Source organism: Postia placenta (assembly GCF_002117355.1).
Source record: "Postia placenta MAD-698-R-SB12 unplaced genomic scaffold POSPLAscaffold_3, whole genome shotgun sequence".
In the NCBI taxonomy this organism is placed as follows: domain Eukaryota; kingdom Fungi; phylum Basidiomycota; class Agaricomycetes; order Polyporales; family Adustoporiaceae; genus Rhodonia; species Rhodonia placenta.
The window spans coordinates 285,385-302,159 of record NW_020169834.1 but is presented as its reverse complement, the minus strand read 5'-3'; the positions used below and the strand labels follow the sequence as shown (position 1 = coordinate 302,159).

Sequence of the window (16,775 nt, the reverse complement as noted above, 5' to 3'; positions counted from 1 at the left end):
GCCTGGGTGCGGTGGTGACCCGCCTGTAATGCTGCTGATCGGACTTGCTTGGCAGGGATTGCACTCACGCTTTGGAATGTGCTCGGCGGAGGCCACATCCGGTCTGACGAGGAAGAAGAGCGTCGTCGACAGACTGGCGAGAAAGGGCGGACTGCGCTGAGCGGTTGGGAGCGGACGCCGAACGAGAAGAAGATGTGTGATGCGCTCTCTGTTGTCGCCAAGGAGGTGGGCACGGAGCATGTCCAGGCTGGTGAGCGAAGCTGCCCCGGATCCATGTGGACGGCCGCATTGACGCGTGTGTATGTGCACAGTCGCGATCGCGTACACGATGCACAAGGCGCCATTCGTCTTCCCGATCGTGGGTGGACGCAAGGTCGAGCATCTGCAGGCGAACATCGAGGCGCTGAGTGTGCGGCTGAGCGAGAAGCAGATCCAGTACCTGGATGGCATCCTTCCGTTCGACAAGGGCTTCCCGAACAATGTCATTGTACGTCTGCTGGTGCCATCTTCGCGGTCGCTGTCTGACTGTTTGCTGCAGGGAGAGTATGGGACGTATCCGTTCTTGTTGACGTCGTATGCGACGTATGATCTGCAGCCCTTGCTACCGCCTGTTCTTCCCTCTGTAGACTAGACACCCAGCTCTCATATGGCTTCTTGTTGGTTGCACAAGTGGCATGAATCAATCTGTATAAGTAGAAGTGACCGAATAGATACAAATGTGGTATATACTTTCTGTCGCCCTCATGAAGAGGTTATCCGACGCTAGGTGTTGGGAGCGACGCCTCTCTGTCCTTCGAGTAGAATCCAAGTGCGAGCGCGAAGATCTCGCATATCCACAAGCCGTAGAACCATCAACTGTTCATAGTAGTCTTAAATATGGTGAAAGTAATTCCCCGATCGCGAGGAGTGGTCGCTCCTGCTACGTTTTCATCTCGCAAGGGCCTTCTTAGATTCACTTAGAATCCAGACACCCGCCTGGAAATACATTTGCTATATGGTCAATGGTCTGTCACAACGTATCCCACAGTGTCTTATTAGGGCCGTACACGCAATTTCCGCGGCAGTTTGGCAGTATTGGTCTTGTGCATATGTTGGTACGAAGTATGATATATTATTGACCCCGGTCGTTCTTGAAGCGCTACACCTAGCGGCACGGGCCTCTCATGACGGGGTCCATTTTACAATCAAAGGATGAGTTGAATGCTGAGGACTAATAATAGCACACCATCGCTTGGATGCATGTACATCGTTACCCCCTAAGAACGTGTCCTAAGGAGCTGATTCTGTACGACTAGCAAGAGGCCATACATAGTATCTACGCGCTGCAAGGTGATTTTTCAGACTTAGGCCCTCAGTCGAGTTGGACACGAGAACATACCGGCATGCCGACACCTCGCTGACGACCTAACCTTACTGTTTCACCCAGAATGACTTCGAGCTCCATCGGTCGACCCAATTCGACGTCGACAAGAGTACTGGGTCGGTGCTTCATGATTCCGTTTCCGTATGCTTCACCTGTGAGGGTCAAGGTCCTGAGTGCCGAATCTGGATCAAGGTTGGGACCCGTTTCAGTGGGAGGGAATAGAACAGCTCCAAGAGCATGGATTTCCAGTAGAATGTCCAGCATCAGTGGGATAGTGTACCATCCGATGTCGTCCGATGCACTTGGCAAATGCGCCGTGGCGGTCGTAGAAGGAGGTGGTGGTACAGTGATGGTGGTATCCCCTTTGAAATCGAGTGGATCTCCTGATGCAGTGTCCTCCTTCTTGGGAGGTATAAATATGGCATCGCATGAGAAGCGGGTGAGTGCAGGGAACATATTGAAGCAGACGTTCCAGACGTTCTTCACAAACTTCAGGCGGTGGATATCGGAGGTGACAAGTATCCTCGCCCCACCAGCTTGCAGCATTTCGGCGAAATCGGACATGACGGCAGACTGTTGCGTCGTGTCTTGCATTGTAATAGAGAGAGGATGGTATACGCCCAGCTCTACACGGCCCTGATATTGTGATGGTCATATAGGATCAGTGTAGCAGAGCCGTCACCGATCTACTCACGAAATCGGTGTGTATGACCGTCCTTCCATCTATCATTCGCACGCCAAGCCATAAGGCGGTGCTGATAATTTTCGGCTCCTCACTGCGGTTACGCTCCTTCAACGTAAGGTACAAGTCCGCTTCAACATTGATACCGTTTTGCATGAAGACATACGTCGGTTGGACATGGTGGTCAGAATATGGCGAGCCGATCAGAGGTGCAAGAAGCGCTGGAGTTGTTACTACTTCTGGTACAGCTTTTGTCCCAATTATCACGAACTCGTACGTGCGATCGAGGGCTTCTGTCAAGGTTTGGGATACTACAAAACTGGTGAAGGTCATAATTACGGCCTGAGGATTCAGTGTACGTACGCCGGTATGGCCGCCAGCCTATAACATTGCCACACATAGAACTTTTGAAGTCTATTCCATGTACTGCAGTAGTCCACAATTAGAGACAATGATGTCGCAGTCAAAGCTTCGTGTTCACCCTTCACCGTTTCGTAGTTACTTCTCGCGACAACAGTAACTCGTGCCTGTCCACCTTTTTGTAAGACATATGAATCTACGAACGATCATGATTAGCTTAATTCGTCGCGGACATGCATAATCTGGTACGCACATAACGCGCCGACCGGCCCTAGCCCAAGTACGAGGACGTCTCTCACTACAGACTCCGTAGCCATAGGAACCTTCAACCTGGGCAGTGCAAACTGGTCGCCTTATCACTGCCAGTTAGCTCGGCCTCGGCGATTCTCGAGGATGTTCTATCATGCTCCAATCTTTGAAATAGCAAACCTTGTTGGACGCCACTTTCCTCTGCTTTAGCTACTAGATAGCCCGAACACGCGTCCAAGGCACTAGCGCTGATCGGCTCCTCTTGTCATTTCCAAATGTAGCAGTTTCTCGGCAGTTCAACATGATGGATCACACACGAGCGCAGCGAGGGGTCGCATCTTGCCCACTCTGTTTCGAACTTTATCAGCTTTCTGGGCGTATGGCAAGTATATTCTGTGTCGGCGTGCGGAGATCATCCGATTCTGGCTCAACATGCCCGACTCGTTCCAGTGTCAGTTCGGCGGAGCAACTCATACTTCCCGAGGCCAATCCGTTGGTCTCATTCTTCCTTCTTTTTGTTTACTTCTGTTGCTATACGTGGAGGCGTAGAAGACGGGTGCGTTGAGCTATTACTGCCAGCAATGCAACGGGAATCCGCACAAAAACGTGCCTGTGCGTTATCTTTCATCATGTCGAACGCGGATTGCAAATGTGAGCAGGAGTTCAGACATCATGATGGAGATGCATTTGTTATATCAGCTAACGCGACTCACTTCCATCGAGCTGTAAGGTACGATGACTGCACTCAACCTCAATGACACTATGGGCTGCACGCTCATTGGCGTCCTTTTTGCCACGCTGTGAATGTCGTCCTTGCTCGAGCATTGCGGGCTTAGACACCATGTCTGACACTCTTTTCAGGTTCTATGGCTTCTCTTGCGCGCAAACCATGTTCTACTTCTATACATACAGAAAGGATAAGCTCCGACTGAAGATACTGGTAGTTGATTTCGAAGGGTATGTTCCGGGGTGATGACTGACACAGTTATACCTGCCGCAGGTGGCCTTCTTGTGGTCAGCTACTTCGATAGTAGTTGCTCGTTCACTCACAGCCTGTTGTCCAGGTTGCTCGGTACTGCCAGAGCCATTGTAGATGCTGCGGTCAGTTGGTTTTGAGCCAGACTTATGGCTGCTAACATTCAGTAGTACATATGGTATTTTCTCGTACTCAATCATGCGACTCTCGAAGGGCTGGAAAAGAATCCAACGTGAGCAACTCAGCAGATGAATGTGTCTATTCGAATCATGAGCTCACTAGTAGATGACAGACAATACGGTATTGTGAGCACACTTTGTGGGCACTTGACCAGCAAGATGCTTACTCAACCCTCGTACCAAGACTGAATACCTTTTCGCGGTAAGTCTAAAAGCCGTGTTGCGTGAACTTGAATATGGGACCCTAATGTCTACCATCATAGGCCCTAATGATCGTGATTGTCCAACTGCGAGTTATCCCGATGACTGTTTGAGCCGCAACTCTCTTATCAAGTATGGCAGATTCTATGTACATTCAATCTGGATATGTACGTTTGCTTTAATGAACATTCACTAATGGGCTGCTTAATCTGCCATGGTTTTCCACCAGTTCTGGAAGGCAAATGGTTCAGAATGCCAGTAACCCTAACAATTGTAATTTTTGGACTACTCTGTTTGATGCCTATGTTGCTCATCAGATTTATTTTAGGTCTTCCTTTCGCTATTCTCGTTTGGTGAATACTAGCTCTATATGACCTTTCTTGTGGACTTACGATTAGAGCTTCGATTGAAGGAAATGGCTTAGGTATGAACTAATATATAATGCGTTACGTATCATGGTCCACTCACAACAAGTGCTTCAGCGATGCTCATTGAACTGTGAGCACATATCTGAATGCTACGATTGTTCACTGAAGTTCCTTTGAGGGCGCGACATCCGGCTGTCAAGAGTGCTCTCACATTCACGATAGTCAGTGATTCCTTGCGGTTCTTGAAGCGCTCCGTACCATGTTAGATTTTCAGCTGCCGGGAACCATGCAACCAGCATCCGCGTTTCTTACGGACTTGTACATCGCGACATCGCTTTCAGTCATTCTGAAGCAGCAGAAGACGGGGCTTAAAGGGTCAGTGTGCCGTGCAGCACATCAGTAATGATATTGACGACATCAATACGCGGTAACCACACAGCACCGACTACCTATTGTCGAAACTTGCACTGTACGCAATCCACCGAGGGATTTTTACCGCGTAAGCATATTTTTGCTCGGACGGACGAGTTACCATGTTAATCGCTATATAGGGTGTTCGAACTACTGGAGCTCTTAACAGTCAGTGTGTGTTTCCAGTATAATTGAGTGTGCCGTAGTGAACGGTCTGGAGTTCGCCTCGACTCTTCATCAAACAAAACTTCTCTGGGCTCTCTTTCATTTCCCCGGGAGTCAAGGTATTCATCCCCGGTATACAATCAGAATGCATCGAACTCATCCTCTTAATGACAACAGTCTATGTCAATTGTCTGCTCGCATGGTTAGAAGCAGTCTGTCTTTCCACTCCCCAGTATCACCTCACCGTGGTCTACATAGGCTCAACATACGCCGATACCTCCAAGGGACCAAATTTCAAAGCAGCACCGTTTTCCTCTCGTGAAATGCGCTTGAAGGCGAATCATGGCGAGTCCTATCGGATGGATGCATTCGTGTATGATTTTGAACTGAAGATTACGATTCATGGTTATCACAGTTGGGAATTTGCGAGATGGGCTCACGGCACAGCTCTATATCGTACCTGTACAACTGTTTCCGAACTTCATGTCCGATGTTCGCATTGCGGGCTTGAAAAGTTAAACAATTCCGACAATTGAGAAAATAGGGAAAATTGAGTACAGCAGTTGTTGCCTCATGCTGCTATGTCTGAAAGACGGAGCTCTGTAGACTATCCTTAGATCCGCGGAGACATGAAAAGGGCGGGTTCACTTGTGCGCAACGGGAGGCAAAAGAGAGGGCTGAAGCGCTTGTCTCTCGCATTATGTGTTGTGAGATGATCATCCTGTGCAGGTATCTTGTACAATGTAAGTATGAACACCAAATAATCTTGTGCTCAAATAATACTCTCAATTTGACTGACTTTAGAAAGTGGCGTCAAGTGTAGACCATTTCTACGTTGCGGACCGTATATTAGAGCTCAATTCTATTCTGCAATCGCGTCCAGATCTCTGCGGGAAGGCATCCATTGGCTGTAAAAGTCAATTTTATTCTGCAATCGCGTCCCGAGCCCAGAGGAGACACACAACTTCTACCATCTGTACACCACATGTCTTCAAAAATTTGGGGTGGTGCAGCATACCTCCGATTAGGGGTTCTGATACGCCGAGTCTCTCGCTCTGGCGTTACCACACTGTGTAGGCCTTCAATAAGTGTACTCCCGGTCGAATCGGGATGCATAAACGGAAGCCGGGCTCATGGACGGTCGCGGCGCGAGCCAGGAACAGTAGGGAGCTTCAATCAGGGTAGTATACAATATACAAGAGATTCTATATTCGAAGTTCTCGTCATAGATCTACTACGGACACTGCCTGCTCTTGTTTGAGTCTTCACCTTCGGAAGTACAGGCACGTAGCGAGTCTTCTGGACCTGTAGGCCCTTGCTCCAAAAGTAGCGTCCGCTCTCAAAAGCCCAGCAGTCATTCGTGCGAAGCCAAATCGCCAGAGCGAGGATGTATTCCTCGAGCTCTTTGTCGACAGTGGGTCCAAATGATGGCAACTCCTTCATCCCGTCCAGGAACTTGTTCTCGACATCCTTGTGGTAGCTCGCAACCCATGCCATTGCTGCCTCCAAATCAATGTTGAATTGGTGCATGACGATGGTGAGGATGTTGTGACGGTCGTTTCCCGTTGACTGCTCCCAGAACCTGGTTTGCGAGCACGTCGTCAGCGAGGGGCTCAAAATTGGATTGACATGCACGTACTGTCTCGTAATCTCACCAAGATGGTGCTCTCCCTCCAGGCGCGGCTTGTGCGGCTTGTTTATCGCGTCGATGACCATATCGACTATGTCACGGACAACGGGTGCGCTCTCGACATCAGTCGACTCCTCAATGATAAGGAAGACGCTCATCAAATCGCAGCCGGTGCGCAGGTGCTCTGGAGGATAGGTCACAAAATATAAGCTCAAGCGAATGCGTCACTCACCCTTCGAGGCCCATGGGTATGCGAGAGACGCAAGCCTTCCTGTACATATCCCTGAGTCAGTGCACAATGAAACGATAGGGCACACATACCAGGATCGCACGTCTCAAGGGCAAGCTGCAACCTCTTTGTGAATGGCTTGAAGCCTTCGAACCATGCGTCTGACTCAGCCTCGACTTCCTCGTGGTGGGGGTTGATAGCTCTCGGCCAAGGCCAATTAGCCATGGTGTCTGGGAGGTAAATCATCTTCGGCTGGGCTGACATTGTGTTCCAGTCCGAGGTGACGATGGGGTCTGCTCCTGCCTCGATTTTTGAGCATAAAAACCTTCTGCTAATGCTAATCAGCAATGCTCCGACGGGAGCGAGCTCAATAAAAAGATTTTTAGGGCCTCCTGATATCGGGAAAACTGATCAGAGCGCCCTGGTAATCACAAAGCGTACATCGTGCTCGCTGGTATTTGGCATACCGTCCCCAAGTTGTATACACCAACTAAAAGCTGTGACAAATAACCTTGAACTGTGCATTGATACACCGACTCTGTTCCTGCATGGCTGTACGGCTCTTTGACTCTCAACTGCCACGCGTGGAAAGTATGAGACAAAATCCACATGTTTATCTCCGAGCGGACTCATTGGATGGACTTCGATGACGTCGAACATCTCGCTGCGGCTTGGTGATTATATTCTCCGATCGTGAGGAGTTTGTCGACGAGGGGCTGTCAGTCCCAGGGATGTGCGCCTATCAAAGAACGGCCTCAGAGGATACACCCATTTCAAAGAGCGACACCGACCACACAGATTTTCATGCTAATGTCTGAAATTGGGATTTTCCCTCACGATGCGGCCGCCAGGGGATAGGTCATGGTAGAGGGGAGGACTAGCATAGTGCTAAGAAATGCCAATGAGTTTGTCACCTGTGGTACGGCCGCGTATCGCTGTGCGTGTTGTCGAGACACGTGGCCGAAACTGGGAGCCCTCAGCACGATCATTATCCGATTTTCCTCATCCAGGGGGAGTGATGTCCTATTCCAAGGTCAAAATGATCAAGGTAGCGAGATAGCAATGTAAACGCACCGTCGACAACATTCTATATTGTAAATCGTAGATGTTTCCCGGGCTGGCCGCCGCCTCCGAGCGTGCTGCCATCAATGAGCAATGGGAAATTGACCGTGTTGGTCATTTCGGCGTGAAGCTGGCGACTGGTATCTATCCAAGGGCCCTGCCTATGAGGAGGGATAATGATTCTATACCAGTTCTTACTGCCACAATATATAGTTGTCGCGGTGCAGGATTCTGAGCGACTCCGCCACAGAATCTTAGTCTCTTGCTCGCTAGAGCAAGGCTATGACGCCGTCGAAAATGTCGCTATTCTTTCCGACCCTTTAGTTACTTATTGACTGCTGTTCGTTCCGTGAGTTGTTTGAGAGCTGCGCAGCTGTACTTGTAATGTAAGAGTTCCATTAATATTGCATGGGGGTCGTTTGCGAGCAGGGACATCGATATCGCCGACGCAACGTTCAAGTTGCAAACTCAAAGTCAAAATCAAACGCGCACGCGCTGATTAGATTAGATGCCCGTCCTTGCCGTTATCTAAACATTGCGTCAGTTTGCCGGGCAGAGTTGGAAGTGGATACTTCTCTCTCAATCCCAAACTGCCTTTTCATCGTGTACATCATGCGTCGTCTTCAAGTCCAATTAGCCTCAAAGGCTCTACGACATGGCTCAAATACTCGGGAGCTCACTAAAAAGTCCGCTGCAACCGCTGCTCGGATGCAACATCATGGCACGCGGTCATATTCAACCAGTGATTCGGGCAGCGATGCTGGTCCCAGCAGTCAGAATCCAGAGGTATGATTGCGGTAGGATATCCTCTTCGTTGTCCACAGCCTAACATGAGGTAGGTACAAGAAGGGTGGTTGTTCGTTGATTCGGTATTGCCAGTACGCTTAGGGACATGGGAGTGCGTCAGTCGTTATGTTACTTCATCTGCACAGCTGATTCTCACCACGACCCAGTGTGCGACGTTATATTGGCTACTTCCGCGAGGAAGTGCTCCTAGATCGCCTCCGCTCCGTGCTCGCCGACGTCAAGGTTCACGGTTTCAAAGTGTTGAACTTGGAACCGCATCCGAAGGACGGCGGCGTGTTCGTCAGGTTCAGATGTAACGCAAGCAGTAATGATGCTGCCCTGTCAGAAGTTGTACATAGTCTACGACAGTATACTGCTGAGCACGGTGGCGTGCCCTCATGGGCAGGGCTATCTGGAGGCAACGTATGGCTAGTCAAGGGGAAGCCATGGAGAGAAGTATGTAGCCTCGCATTGGTAGTACAAGAGGTAGATACACTGACGTATATATTTCAGGATATGAACCGCTATGCGTCTCCCATTCTCCGAGTTGCCTTTGAGGGCCCGGATGTGCCCGAAGAATCGCTCTATGACTTGCTCAGAGTGTGTCCCACTTGTTACTTCATTACTCGCATTTCGACTGAGGTTCCTCTAGCCGTATGGTCGAATACAGGATCTCTCCCACCCAATGCCTCCTCCTGCAGTCGGCGGCCTGCGCTATTCGATTGTCACCTTCCGTGGAGTCCGCTCTGCCGCCATCGCTCGCAATGCTGTACACGGTGCACGCGTCGCGCCCTCTGGCACGATTATACATACAACATACCAGGCGCCTGTGCAGGCCCATGCCGTCCGCGATTATATGGCCAGTCATCCACGCATATTCTTACCGGTGCTAGTGTTTTTGCTAGGCACCATTACCTATACCGTGAGTGGACACTATTCCGTTCCGGAGCCTGCTCATACTCATACTCGTTAGATATTTGACCCTGTCCGTGTATTCATGGTGGAGGGTAAGATTGAAGGCTGGTTCAACATCCGAGGTCAGTTACGAGTTATCGTGCTGTTCGTCACTCTTCTTATGTATATATTTATGCACAGAGTTCCAGCTGTACAAGTGGTTGCGCAACACTGCGCTCGACAAGCTGTCATTCTCTTCTAGCTCGCACGTTGATGATACCACTACGGTCGCGGCAGAGGACGGGTGGAAAGAGCGCAAGGATGCAGAGAATGCGCTTGACAGCTACCTCAACGATCTACCCAGTACGCTATGATCGGCATTACCGCAAATGCGTTCCGCTCACTGACACTATACAGACACTATTGCGTTCGTCCACGGACCGCAGGGCAGCGGCAAGTCTCGCATGATCGCCTCAGCGCTCAAAGAGACCGGTCGGCACGTCGCAGTTCACTACATGCGCACTGTTTGCGACACTTATGTACTTTGAAGGAAAGCCCTGATCATCGACGTTGCGGAGCTGTCGAAGGCGTCATCCGACACTACACTGGTTTCGGCGCTCGCGCAGCAAACGGGCTACTGGCCCGTCTTCTCCGTCTTCAATTCGCTGAACAATCTCATTGACCTCGCCAGCGTTGGGCTCATCGGCCAGAAAGGTAACTGCTAGCCCTGGGCTCTGTCTGCATCGTGTTGACTGAGCACTGTTCCTGCAGCCGGCCTGAGCTCCTCGCTCACCGACCAGCTGAAACAGATCCTCGAGGTCGTCGGCACTGGCCTTGCACGCGTGAACACGACGCATCGCCAACAGCACCAGGCTGCCAAGGAGGATGCTAGGCTTGCGGTGCTGCAGCGGGAGGCACAGGAACGCCTACAGGAGCGCATCCGCACGGGGCGCTGGCACGATGGGCGATTGGACTGCATCGCGGGAAACGGCGTGATGAGCGAGCTGGGCATCGGGGACGAGCTGTTCGGGGACGATGACGCAGACCCGACTCCGATGGTGAGCACGGCTGTGCAACTGAGCGAGAAAGGTAAGGCAGCCAGTGAAAAGCTTCCGGGACCGCGTGGCGACGAAGAGAGGCGACAGACGAGCTCGGATGATGTGCCAACAATCAAGTCGATGCCGATTGTGATCGTCAAGGGCTTCGAGACGAAGGGCGGTGGACAGAACAAACAGGAAATGCTTGACGTCATCGCGCACTGGGTGGCGACGCTCGCACAAAATCAGGTGAGATGCGCCGTGATCTTGTTTTGAACTCATCAGGACCGCCATGACCCTAGGTTGCGCATGTAGTGGTCGTCAGCGACAATCGCGAGAATACTAAGCGGCTTGCGAAAGGTAGGACATCGCTTTTGTGCAACCGTGTATTATTAAGGCAATCGTCTGCAGCGCTCCCATCACAGCCTCTGAATCTGATCACACTGTCTGACGCGGACAATGCGAGTGCACTCTCCTTCGTGAAGCAGAAGCTACATGATGCCGGCGTCGACGTGAGATTCAACTCGGAGCAGCGGACCTACATCCAGCGCTTAGGCGGCAGGGCCAGCGACCTTGAGAGCGTGCGTAGACAGTCACATGTGTCATGGCTTGCCAGCTGAGTGATGTCCCCAGTTGATCCACAAAGTGAGAAGTGGACAGACGGTGCAGGAAGCCGTGGAGGACATCATCACGCGTGGCGTCGGCGAGATCCGCAAGAACGCGTTTGGCGACGACCTCGAGGACGCAAAGAACCTGCCATGGTCTAGGGAACAGGCATGGGCGCTCATGCAGAAGCTCTCTACGAAGTCGGAGGTATGCGTGGTAGACTTAAACAGGCACCTGAAGCCTCATCGACGCCAACTCCCCCTAGATATCCTACAACGAGGTGCTCCTGGACTTCCCTTTCAAGAATGACGAGGCATCGCTAAGACATATGGAGCACGCTGAGCTCATTGCGATTGGGACTGAGAATGGTAAGGTGATGCGCTACTATAACGCTTGTGTCTCATCATGCCCGGTCAGGTCGATCCTCATCAATCAAGCCCGGAAAACCGATCTACAAATATGTCTTCGAACGGCTGGTGCAAGGTATGTCCCGCCTCTTAGATAATATCAACTACAGTGAGCCTTACGGGTGGCCGACAGATCACATTTTCCGTGCGACGCAAGACATCGCATTCAACGAGAAAGTTATTGCTGCCTCGGAAAGCACGGTCAAGGCGTGCGAGCAAGAGCTTCTCGCCCTGAAGGACGTCGACGCTGGGACCGCCGATTGGTGGGGATCCAGAACCGCAGTCCGGGAACGCATGAACTACCTGCTCAAAAAGATGAGACTGGCAGAGGAGAAAATTGAGGCCTTGGACAAGCAGAACACGAGCCTCAAGAAGATCCTCTCCAAATAAGAATGCCTCGCTGTTCATGATGATGTCGGGACATGGACTGTGAAATTTCTGCTCAACAGGATTATGATGTACGGGATCAGGTTTGCATTGTGACACAATGTGTATCAACCTACGCATCTCAGTGAGGCCATTATATATGAATTATATCACCCTTGAGAACTTGAATGTTTGGACAAGCTACAATGTACCTACCTATCTACCTACCTATCTACTAACAATATATATAATGAGCCTTCAGCCCTATGGGATATGAGTAATGCTGCAGATGAAGTCTGGCCTTCAGCCAGTAAAATGCGAGTGTGACAGAGCGAGCAACTAGCGACTATAGACGGTCCCATTGCATGATGAAAAAGACGGACATGACGTGGAGACGTGACCGGAAATGTGTATGGAGTCTTATTGATTTTGACTGCGAGACGGGAAAGGGACTAGAGAAATCGCGAGCAAAACTAGCAGGATGCTTTAACAAGGTGAGGGTCACCGTTTTCCACCGCGCCTGCTGGGCAATTTCTTCACCGGCCTACTAGCTGGCGGCGGGGCAGAGCCCATCGTGAACCCGGGTGTACCATTTGTAGCGGGAGCTGCTGCTGAAGCACCAAAAGGCGAAGCTGGCGATGCAGCAGGTGTCGCATTTGCCGAGGCGAATGAAAATGCACCTCCCGTATTCGACGATGAAGATGGCAGGCCAGCGTTACTAGTAGCCGGCGAAGCAGGCTGACTCCCTGTGAAACCGAACGGATTCGAAGGTGCAGTTGTCGAAGTGGGGGTATTGCTAAAGCCGTATGATGGAGCCGACGTGAAGGGGCTTACAGGATTTGACGTCGAGTTTGCACTCGGCTGACCAAACCCACTTCCTGATGCCGCTGATGGCCCGAACGCAAAGGTGGACGTTGTCGAAGGAGTCGTGGCAGACTGCCCGAAACCGCCCGTTGCTCCGAATGGATTTGTCGATGCAGATGCCTGAGAAGCCTCCGGTGCCTTCTGTGTGAACGAGAACCCCGGGCCTGTTGAGGCGGAAGTCCCAAATCCACCAAAGCTTGTCGGTGTGTTTGGCGCCTCCGTTTTGTTCTCTGCCGGCTTAGCGCCAAATGGATTACTGGAAGATGCAGTTGGACCGAACGCGAATGTCGAGCCACTCTGGGCAGTCTGGCCGAAGGGAGAGCTGGTCGCGGTAGGCTGGCTAAAGGAGAAACTAGTCGTAACCTTCAATGGCTCCTTGCCGTTGCCATTACCATTGGTATCCATACCACTACCCCGAATGGGACTCTCGTCCATGCTGACCTCCTGATCGTTCTTTGGCGGCGTTATCGGCATCGCGGGAGTAGCAGTAGCGAAGCTGAACTTGTTCGAATCATTCGGACCGTTGCTCGCACCGGAACCACCGAAAGGTGATGTGCTAGTCGCAGACTGGGCAGATGATCCAAATCCGAACATTGACGCCCCATTGGCGGTGCCAGGCGGCGTCGGTGAAGCGGACGCGAACGAGAAAGAAGGCTTCGAGGAATCAGGAGCCTCTTTAGGTGCAGTGCTGGAGGTTTGTTCGAAAGCGAATGGACTAGACGAGCCTGTTCCAAAGAGGGGCTTGGCCGCCTCCACAGATGCGCCGTTAGGAGTTGGGGCGGGAGACGTCGACGTCGGGCCGAATGCGAACATTGACTTCGCAGCTTCGCCACCACCACTGGAGTTAGAAGCACTAGGCGCCCCGAAGCCGGTCAAGTTTCCAAAAGGTGAGGGTTTGGGCTGTTCAGGAGCCTTCGCGGTCGATGGACCGAACACGAACGGAGAACTGTTGGATGGTTCATTGACCTTCGCCGGCGGTGCAAGACCTATGCTAGGGGCACCAGTGGCGGCGGACGCCTCAGCCTTAGCAGGGGTAGCAAACGAGAACGACACGGGAGTGGGTGCAACAGAAGAGTCCGCCGACTTCGCAGTCGCGCTAAAGCCAAAAGGAGAAGGGGTGACCGCCACGGACGCATCTGCAGGTTTCGCAGGAGCAAAAGAGAATGATGAGGCGCTAGGCGCAACGGCTGGCTTCTCTGGAGCCGCGGGTGTGAATGAAGATGGAGCTGCAGTTGAAGGTTCCGCTGGTTGTGAAGGTGCTGCAAACCCTGACGAACCAATTCCCGACCTGTCCACGCCCTTGCCTTTGTCCAGGGCACCAAATGATGATGCTGTATCTGGCGTGGCCGTTGTAGGCTTGCCAAACGGAGAGGTCGCAGCTTGGATGGTCACAGGAGTCGTTCCCGTTGCTCCAGATTGAGCGGGAATACCGGACGCAGACATTGAGCTTGCGTCCCCGGTCGAAGCGCCCCACACAGGCGGCGCCGACGTACCATTGGCCGCTGTATTGGAAGCATCATTCGTCGCCGAGGGGGGCATCCCTGGTTTGTTAAAGACTAACGGCGGCGGCGGTGCGATAGTCGCAGTCGGTTTGGAAAAGATGGAGGACTTGGAGAAGAAGTCCGGGATCTTCTCAGAAGCACCTGCTGTACTTTGTCCGCTCCCAGACGCCCCAGGCTCAGAGAGCTTCGGCAACGCCTTCGGTGCAGTACTTGCGAATGAAGCCTGAGGAAGAGGCGTAGCGGGCGTGAGCGAGATCTGCGGCACGGTCTGCATCACGGGCTTCGAGGGGGCCATCGCTCTTGCATCCGGCTCTGACCCAGCAGCATCCGTCGCGATCACTGTGGACGACCCGCCGGAGTCGGTCCGCATGAATCCCGATGTAAATGAGTCAGATGTGCGGTTGGCTGCTGCCTGGTTGGTCGGTGCCGAAGAACTTACGCGGCTCGTGCTGCTCAACGAGAACGGCAACGAGGCAATCGGGGCATCTTTGCCACCCTTGTCGAACGTAATCGACGTCTGCGCAAGGTCAGACACTGCATAAGAGGCGAATGGAGAGATACTTACGTCCTTAGCAAAGCTGAAGCCAGCGGGCGGTTTGTACATAGGCGCTGGTTTTGGCGGCTCCTGTGTCTCGCTCTCCATATCCTCGTCTTCGTCATCGTACAGCGCAGAAAACGTATTCTTTGCACGCAGAGCAGACGGCGCATGCTTCAGCGCTCCAGTACGCCCGACGCGCAGCAATGAAGGGCCAGTCGTAGGAGCGCCCGGGGCGAACTCGGGGTCGCCCAACGGGGCTTCAATCGAAACTTGAGACTCACGGGTCTGCGAGATTTCCTCTGCTGATTCTGCTAGCCCCATTGCATCTTCCCCTTCTTCTTGATCCCTACTGTCGTCCACGATTTCGTTCTCGTGCTCTTTCTCTACCTCTTCCTCTTCCTCTGCCCGGCGCTTCGCAAGCATCTTCTTGACGCCCCCTCGTCCGGCGTAGGGCTTCAATCCAGCACCATCCTCAGGAGCGACGCTCTTCTCCTTCTTGTCGGTTAAGTCGAACCATCTCTTATCCTTGATCTTACTGGGTTGTATATGCCTACGTGACTTCTTTGGCTTGAGAGCGTCTGGAATCAACGTAGATCCTTGCAGACGTGAGGGTAGTAGAGGAGTCTTGTAGATGTCCAGGTCGTTCAGAGCAGCCTCAGCGGGCATAGAAGGGCGCTTGGCCAACACAGGACCAGCAGACTCGGAGCGACCGATGATCAATGTACTGTGTTGTCCCAGTGGGGATCGGCTCTGTTCCGGGCATTAGCTGCGAAAATAGTAGAGGTGCAGCGAGAGCTCACTCTCTGCTGAGACTCCGTAATGGATCCAAGGGTCATCGTCCGCTCTGCAGTAAGTGGTGTGGACGCCGGCGGCGGCTTGACGAACGCTGGATTCGACTTCAGCGTTGAAACAGGAGGGGGCTCTGTCGCCTCGCGCGCGTGGTACTCGGGTGTAGGACCGAACGACTGGCTAGTCGATTGTGGGGTCATCGACGAATGCGAGCGCAGACTAAATCCGGCACGAGTAGGTGAAATCGTCTCGTCGCGCGAGGACGGCGGCGCGTAGATAGATTCCATAGATACATCGCGGGAGATAGCAGCCGGGTATAGTGCTGCCTGTTGAGGGGCCTGAGGCGGATCCATAGACATAGTACGCGCAATACTGTTTAAGGAGGCATAGTTACTGCTGGTGAGCGGAGAGAGCGTGTGGCGATCACGACGCGTCTGCGTCCTGGCAGGCTGCAGGACCACAGAAGACGACCGTCCATGCCCGTGAACACGACGAGGGCGACGCGATGGCTGGTTAGGAATAATACTCTCGGGAACATCAAGATAGCCTGCGGGCGCACTGTGCTGGGCCCGAAGCTGGCGCTGGTGGGGTGGCCCAGTCGAGGGGGAGGGGCTGCGAACACGTTGCCTCTTACGCTGCCCCTCCTCTCTTTCCGGCTCTAGCACCTGCGGGTTGCGCCTCCTCTTCCCGGGAATGTCCTCAAAGTCGCTCGGAGACTGAAACCAGGCAAGCGGGGTAGAGATGAGGGTTTTGATAGCACCAAAGAGCGATTGCGAACGGCGAAGGGTTTTTGGCGATCTCGCGCGTGCATAGGTTCTGGTGGTAGTATCTGCGGACATCATGGCGGTATGTGGGGAAAAGGAAGGGGCAGCTCCAGCGCGGACTGGTGTTTTTGTGTTCTCTCCGCCTGGCCAAAGCGCAGGCTGATGTCAAGCCTAGCCACCGTGACCGTCCGTGACACCTTGTGGCGATCGTCTTATGTACATATGCCAAGAATGGAAATTGTGGCTACTTACTCCTTCAACCGCTACAAGGCTATCCCAAGGATTGCTTAGAACGTGAAATTCACGCTATTGACATCTGTCACATGCTGTCACACCGCGTTTACACC

General features: G+C 52.5%; 6 protein-coding genes across 6 annotated transcripts; 3 read left to right on the top strand and 3 right to left on the bottom strand.

Annotated features, from left to right (window-relative positions):
• Window positions 1-54: 54 nt before the first annotated feature.
• POSPLADRAFT_1136172 (hypothetical protein) lies at window positions 55-631 on the top strand (the record flags this gene model as incomplete). Its single annotated transcript, XM_024484652.1, has 3 exons — window positions 55-250; window positions 312-487; window positions 539-631. Coding segments are annotated over 3 exons (465 nt in total), but the record flags the coding sequence as incomplete, so codon positions are not given.
• Window positions 632-1,256: 625 nt separating this feature from the next.
• POSPLADRAFT_1136288 (hypothetical protein) lies at window positions 1,257-2,722 on the bottom strand (the record flags this gene model as incomplete). Its single annotated transcript, XM_024484663.1, has 6 exons — window positions 1,257-1,322; window positions 1,415-1,999; window positions 2,058-2,356; window positions 2,409-2,426; window positions 2,473-2,601; window positions 2,659-2,722. The coding sequence occupies 6 exons, from the start codon at window positions 2,720-2,722 to the stop codon at window positions 1,257-1,259; spliced, it is 1,161 nt and encodes a 386-aa protein (XP_024341460.1).
• A 561-nt stretch (window positions 2,723-3,283) lies between these two features.
• On the top strand, window positions 3,284-5,473 carry POSPLADRAFT_1133893 (hypothetical protein; the record flags this gene model as incomplete). Its single annotated transcript, XM_024484409.1, has 11 exons — window positions 3,284-3,305; window positions 3,354-3,384; window positions 3,516-3,611; window positions 3,801-3,862; window positions 4,073-4,177; window positions 4,547-4,599; window positions 4,653-4,753; window positions 4,818-4,877; window positions 4,930-4,961; window positions 4,996-5,073; window positions 5,370-5,473. 11 exons carry the CDS (start codon window positions 3,284-3,286, stop codon window positions 5,471-5,473), a joined length of 744 nt encoding a protein of 247 aa, XP_024341459.1.
• Window positions 5,474-6,085: 612 nt separating this feature from the next.
• POSPLADRAFT_1134967 (hypothetical protein) lies at window positions 6,086-7,077 on the bottom strand (the record flags this gene model as incomplete). The annotated part of the gene is made up of 5 exons (XM_024484529.1): window positions 6,086-6,124; window positions 6,197-6,536; window positions 6,594-6,768; window positions 6,817-6,851; window positions 6,902-7,077. 5 exons carry the CDS (start codon window positions 7,075-7,077, stop codon window positions 6,086-6,088), a joined length of 765 nt encoding a protein of 254 aa, XP_024341458.1.
• Window positions 7,078-8,593: 1,516 nt separating this feature from the next.
• Window positions 8,594-11,995, top strand: POSPLADRAFT_1044153 (hypothetical protein; the record flags this gene model as incomplete). Its single annotated transcript, XM_024478474.1, has 15 exons — window positions 8,594-8,661; window positions 8,829-9,117; window positions 9,175-9,261; window positions 9,314-9,583; window positions 9,635-9,698; window positions 9,757-9,918; window positions 9,973-10,051; window positions 10,106-10,269; window positions 10,327-10,841; window positions 10,895-10,952; window positions 11,004-11,173; window positions 11,226-11,405; window positions 11,464-11,566; window positions 11,616-11,681; window positions 11,739-11,995. The coding sequence occupies 15 exons, from the start codon at window positions 8,594-8,596 to the stop codon at window positions 11,993-11,995; spliced, it is 2,532 nt and encodes an 843-aa protein (XP_024341457.1).
• A 123-nt stretch (window positions 11,996-12,118) lies between these two features.
• Window positions 12,119-16,503, bottom strand: POSPLADRAFT_1064878 (hypothetical protein; the record flags this gene model as incomplete). The annotated part of the gene is made up of 7 exons (XM_024481866.1): window positions 12,119-14,854; window positions 14,903-15,132; window positions 15,157-15,425; window positions 15,601-15,641; window positions 15,676-15,844; window positions 15,897-16,002; window positions 16,224-16,503. The coding sequence occupies 7 exons, from the start codon at window positions 16,501-16,503 to the stop codon at window positions 12,473-12,475; spliced, it is 3,477 nt and encodes a 1,158-aa protein (XP_024341456.1). The 3' UTR covers window positions 12,119-12,472.
• Window positions 16,504-16,775: the final 272 nt, after the last annotated feature.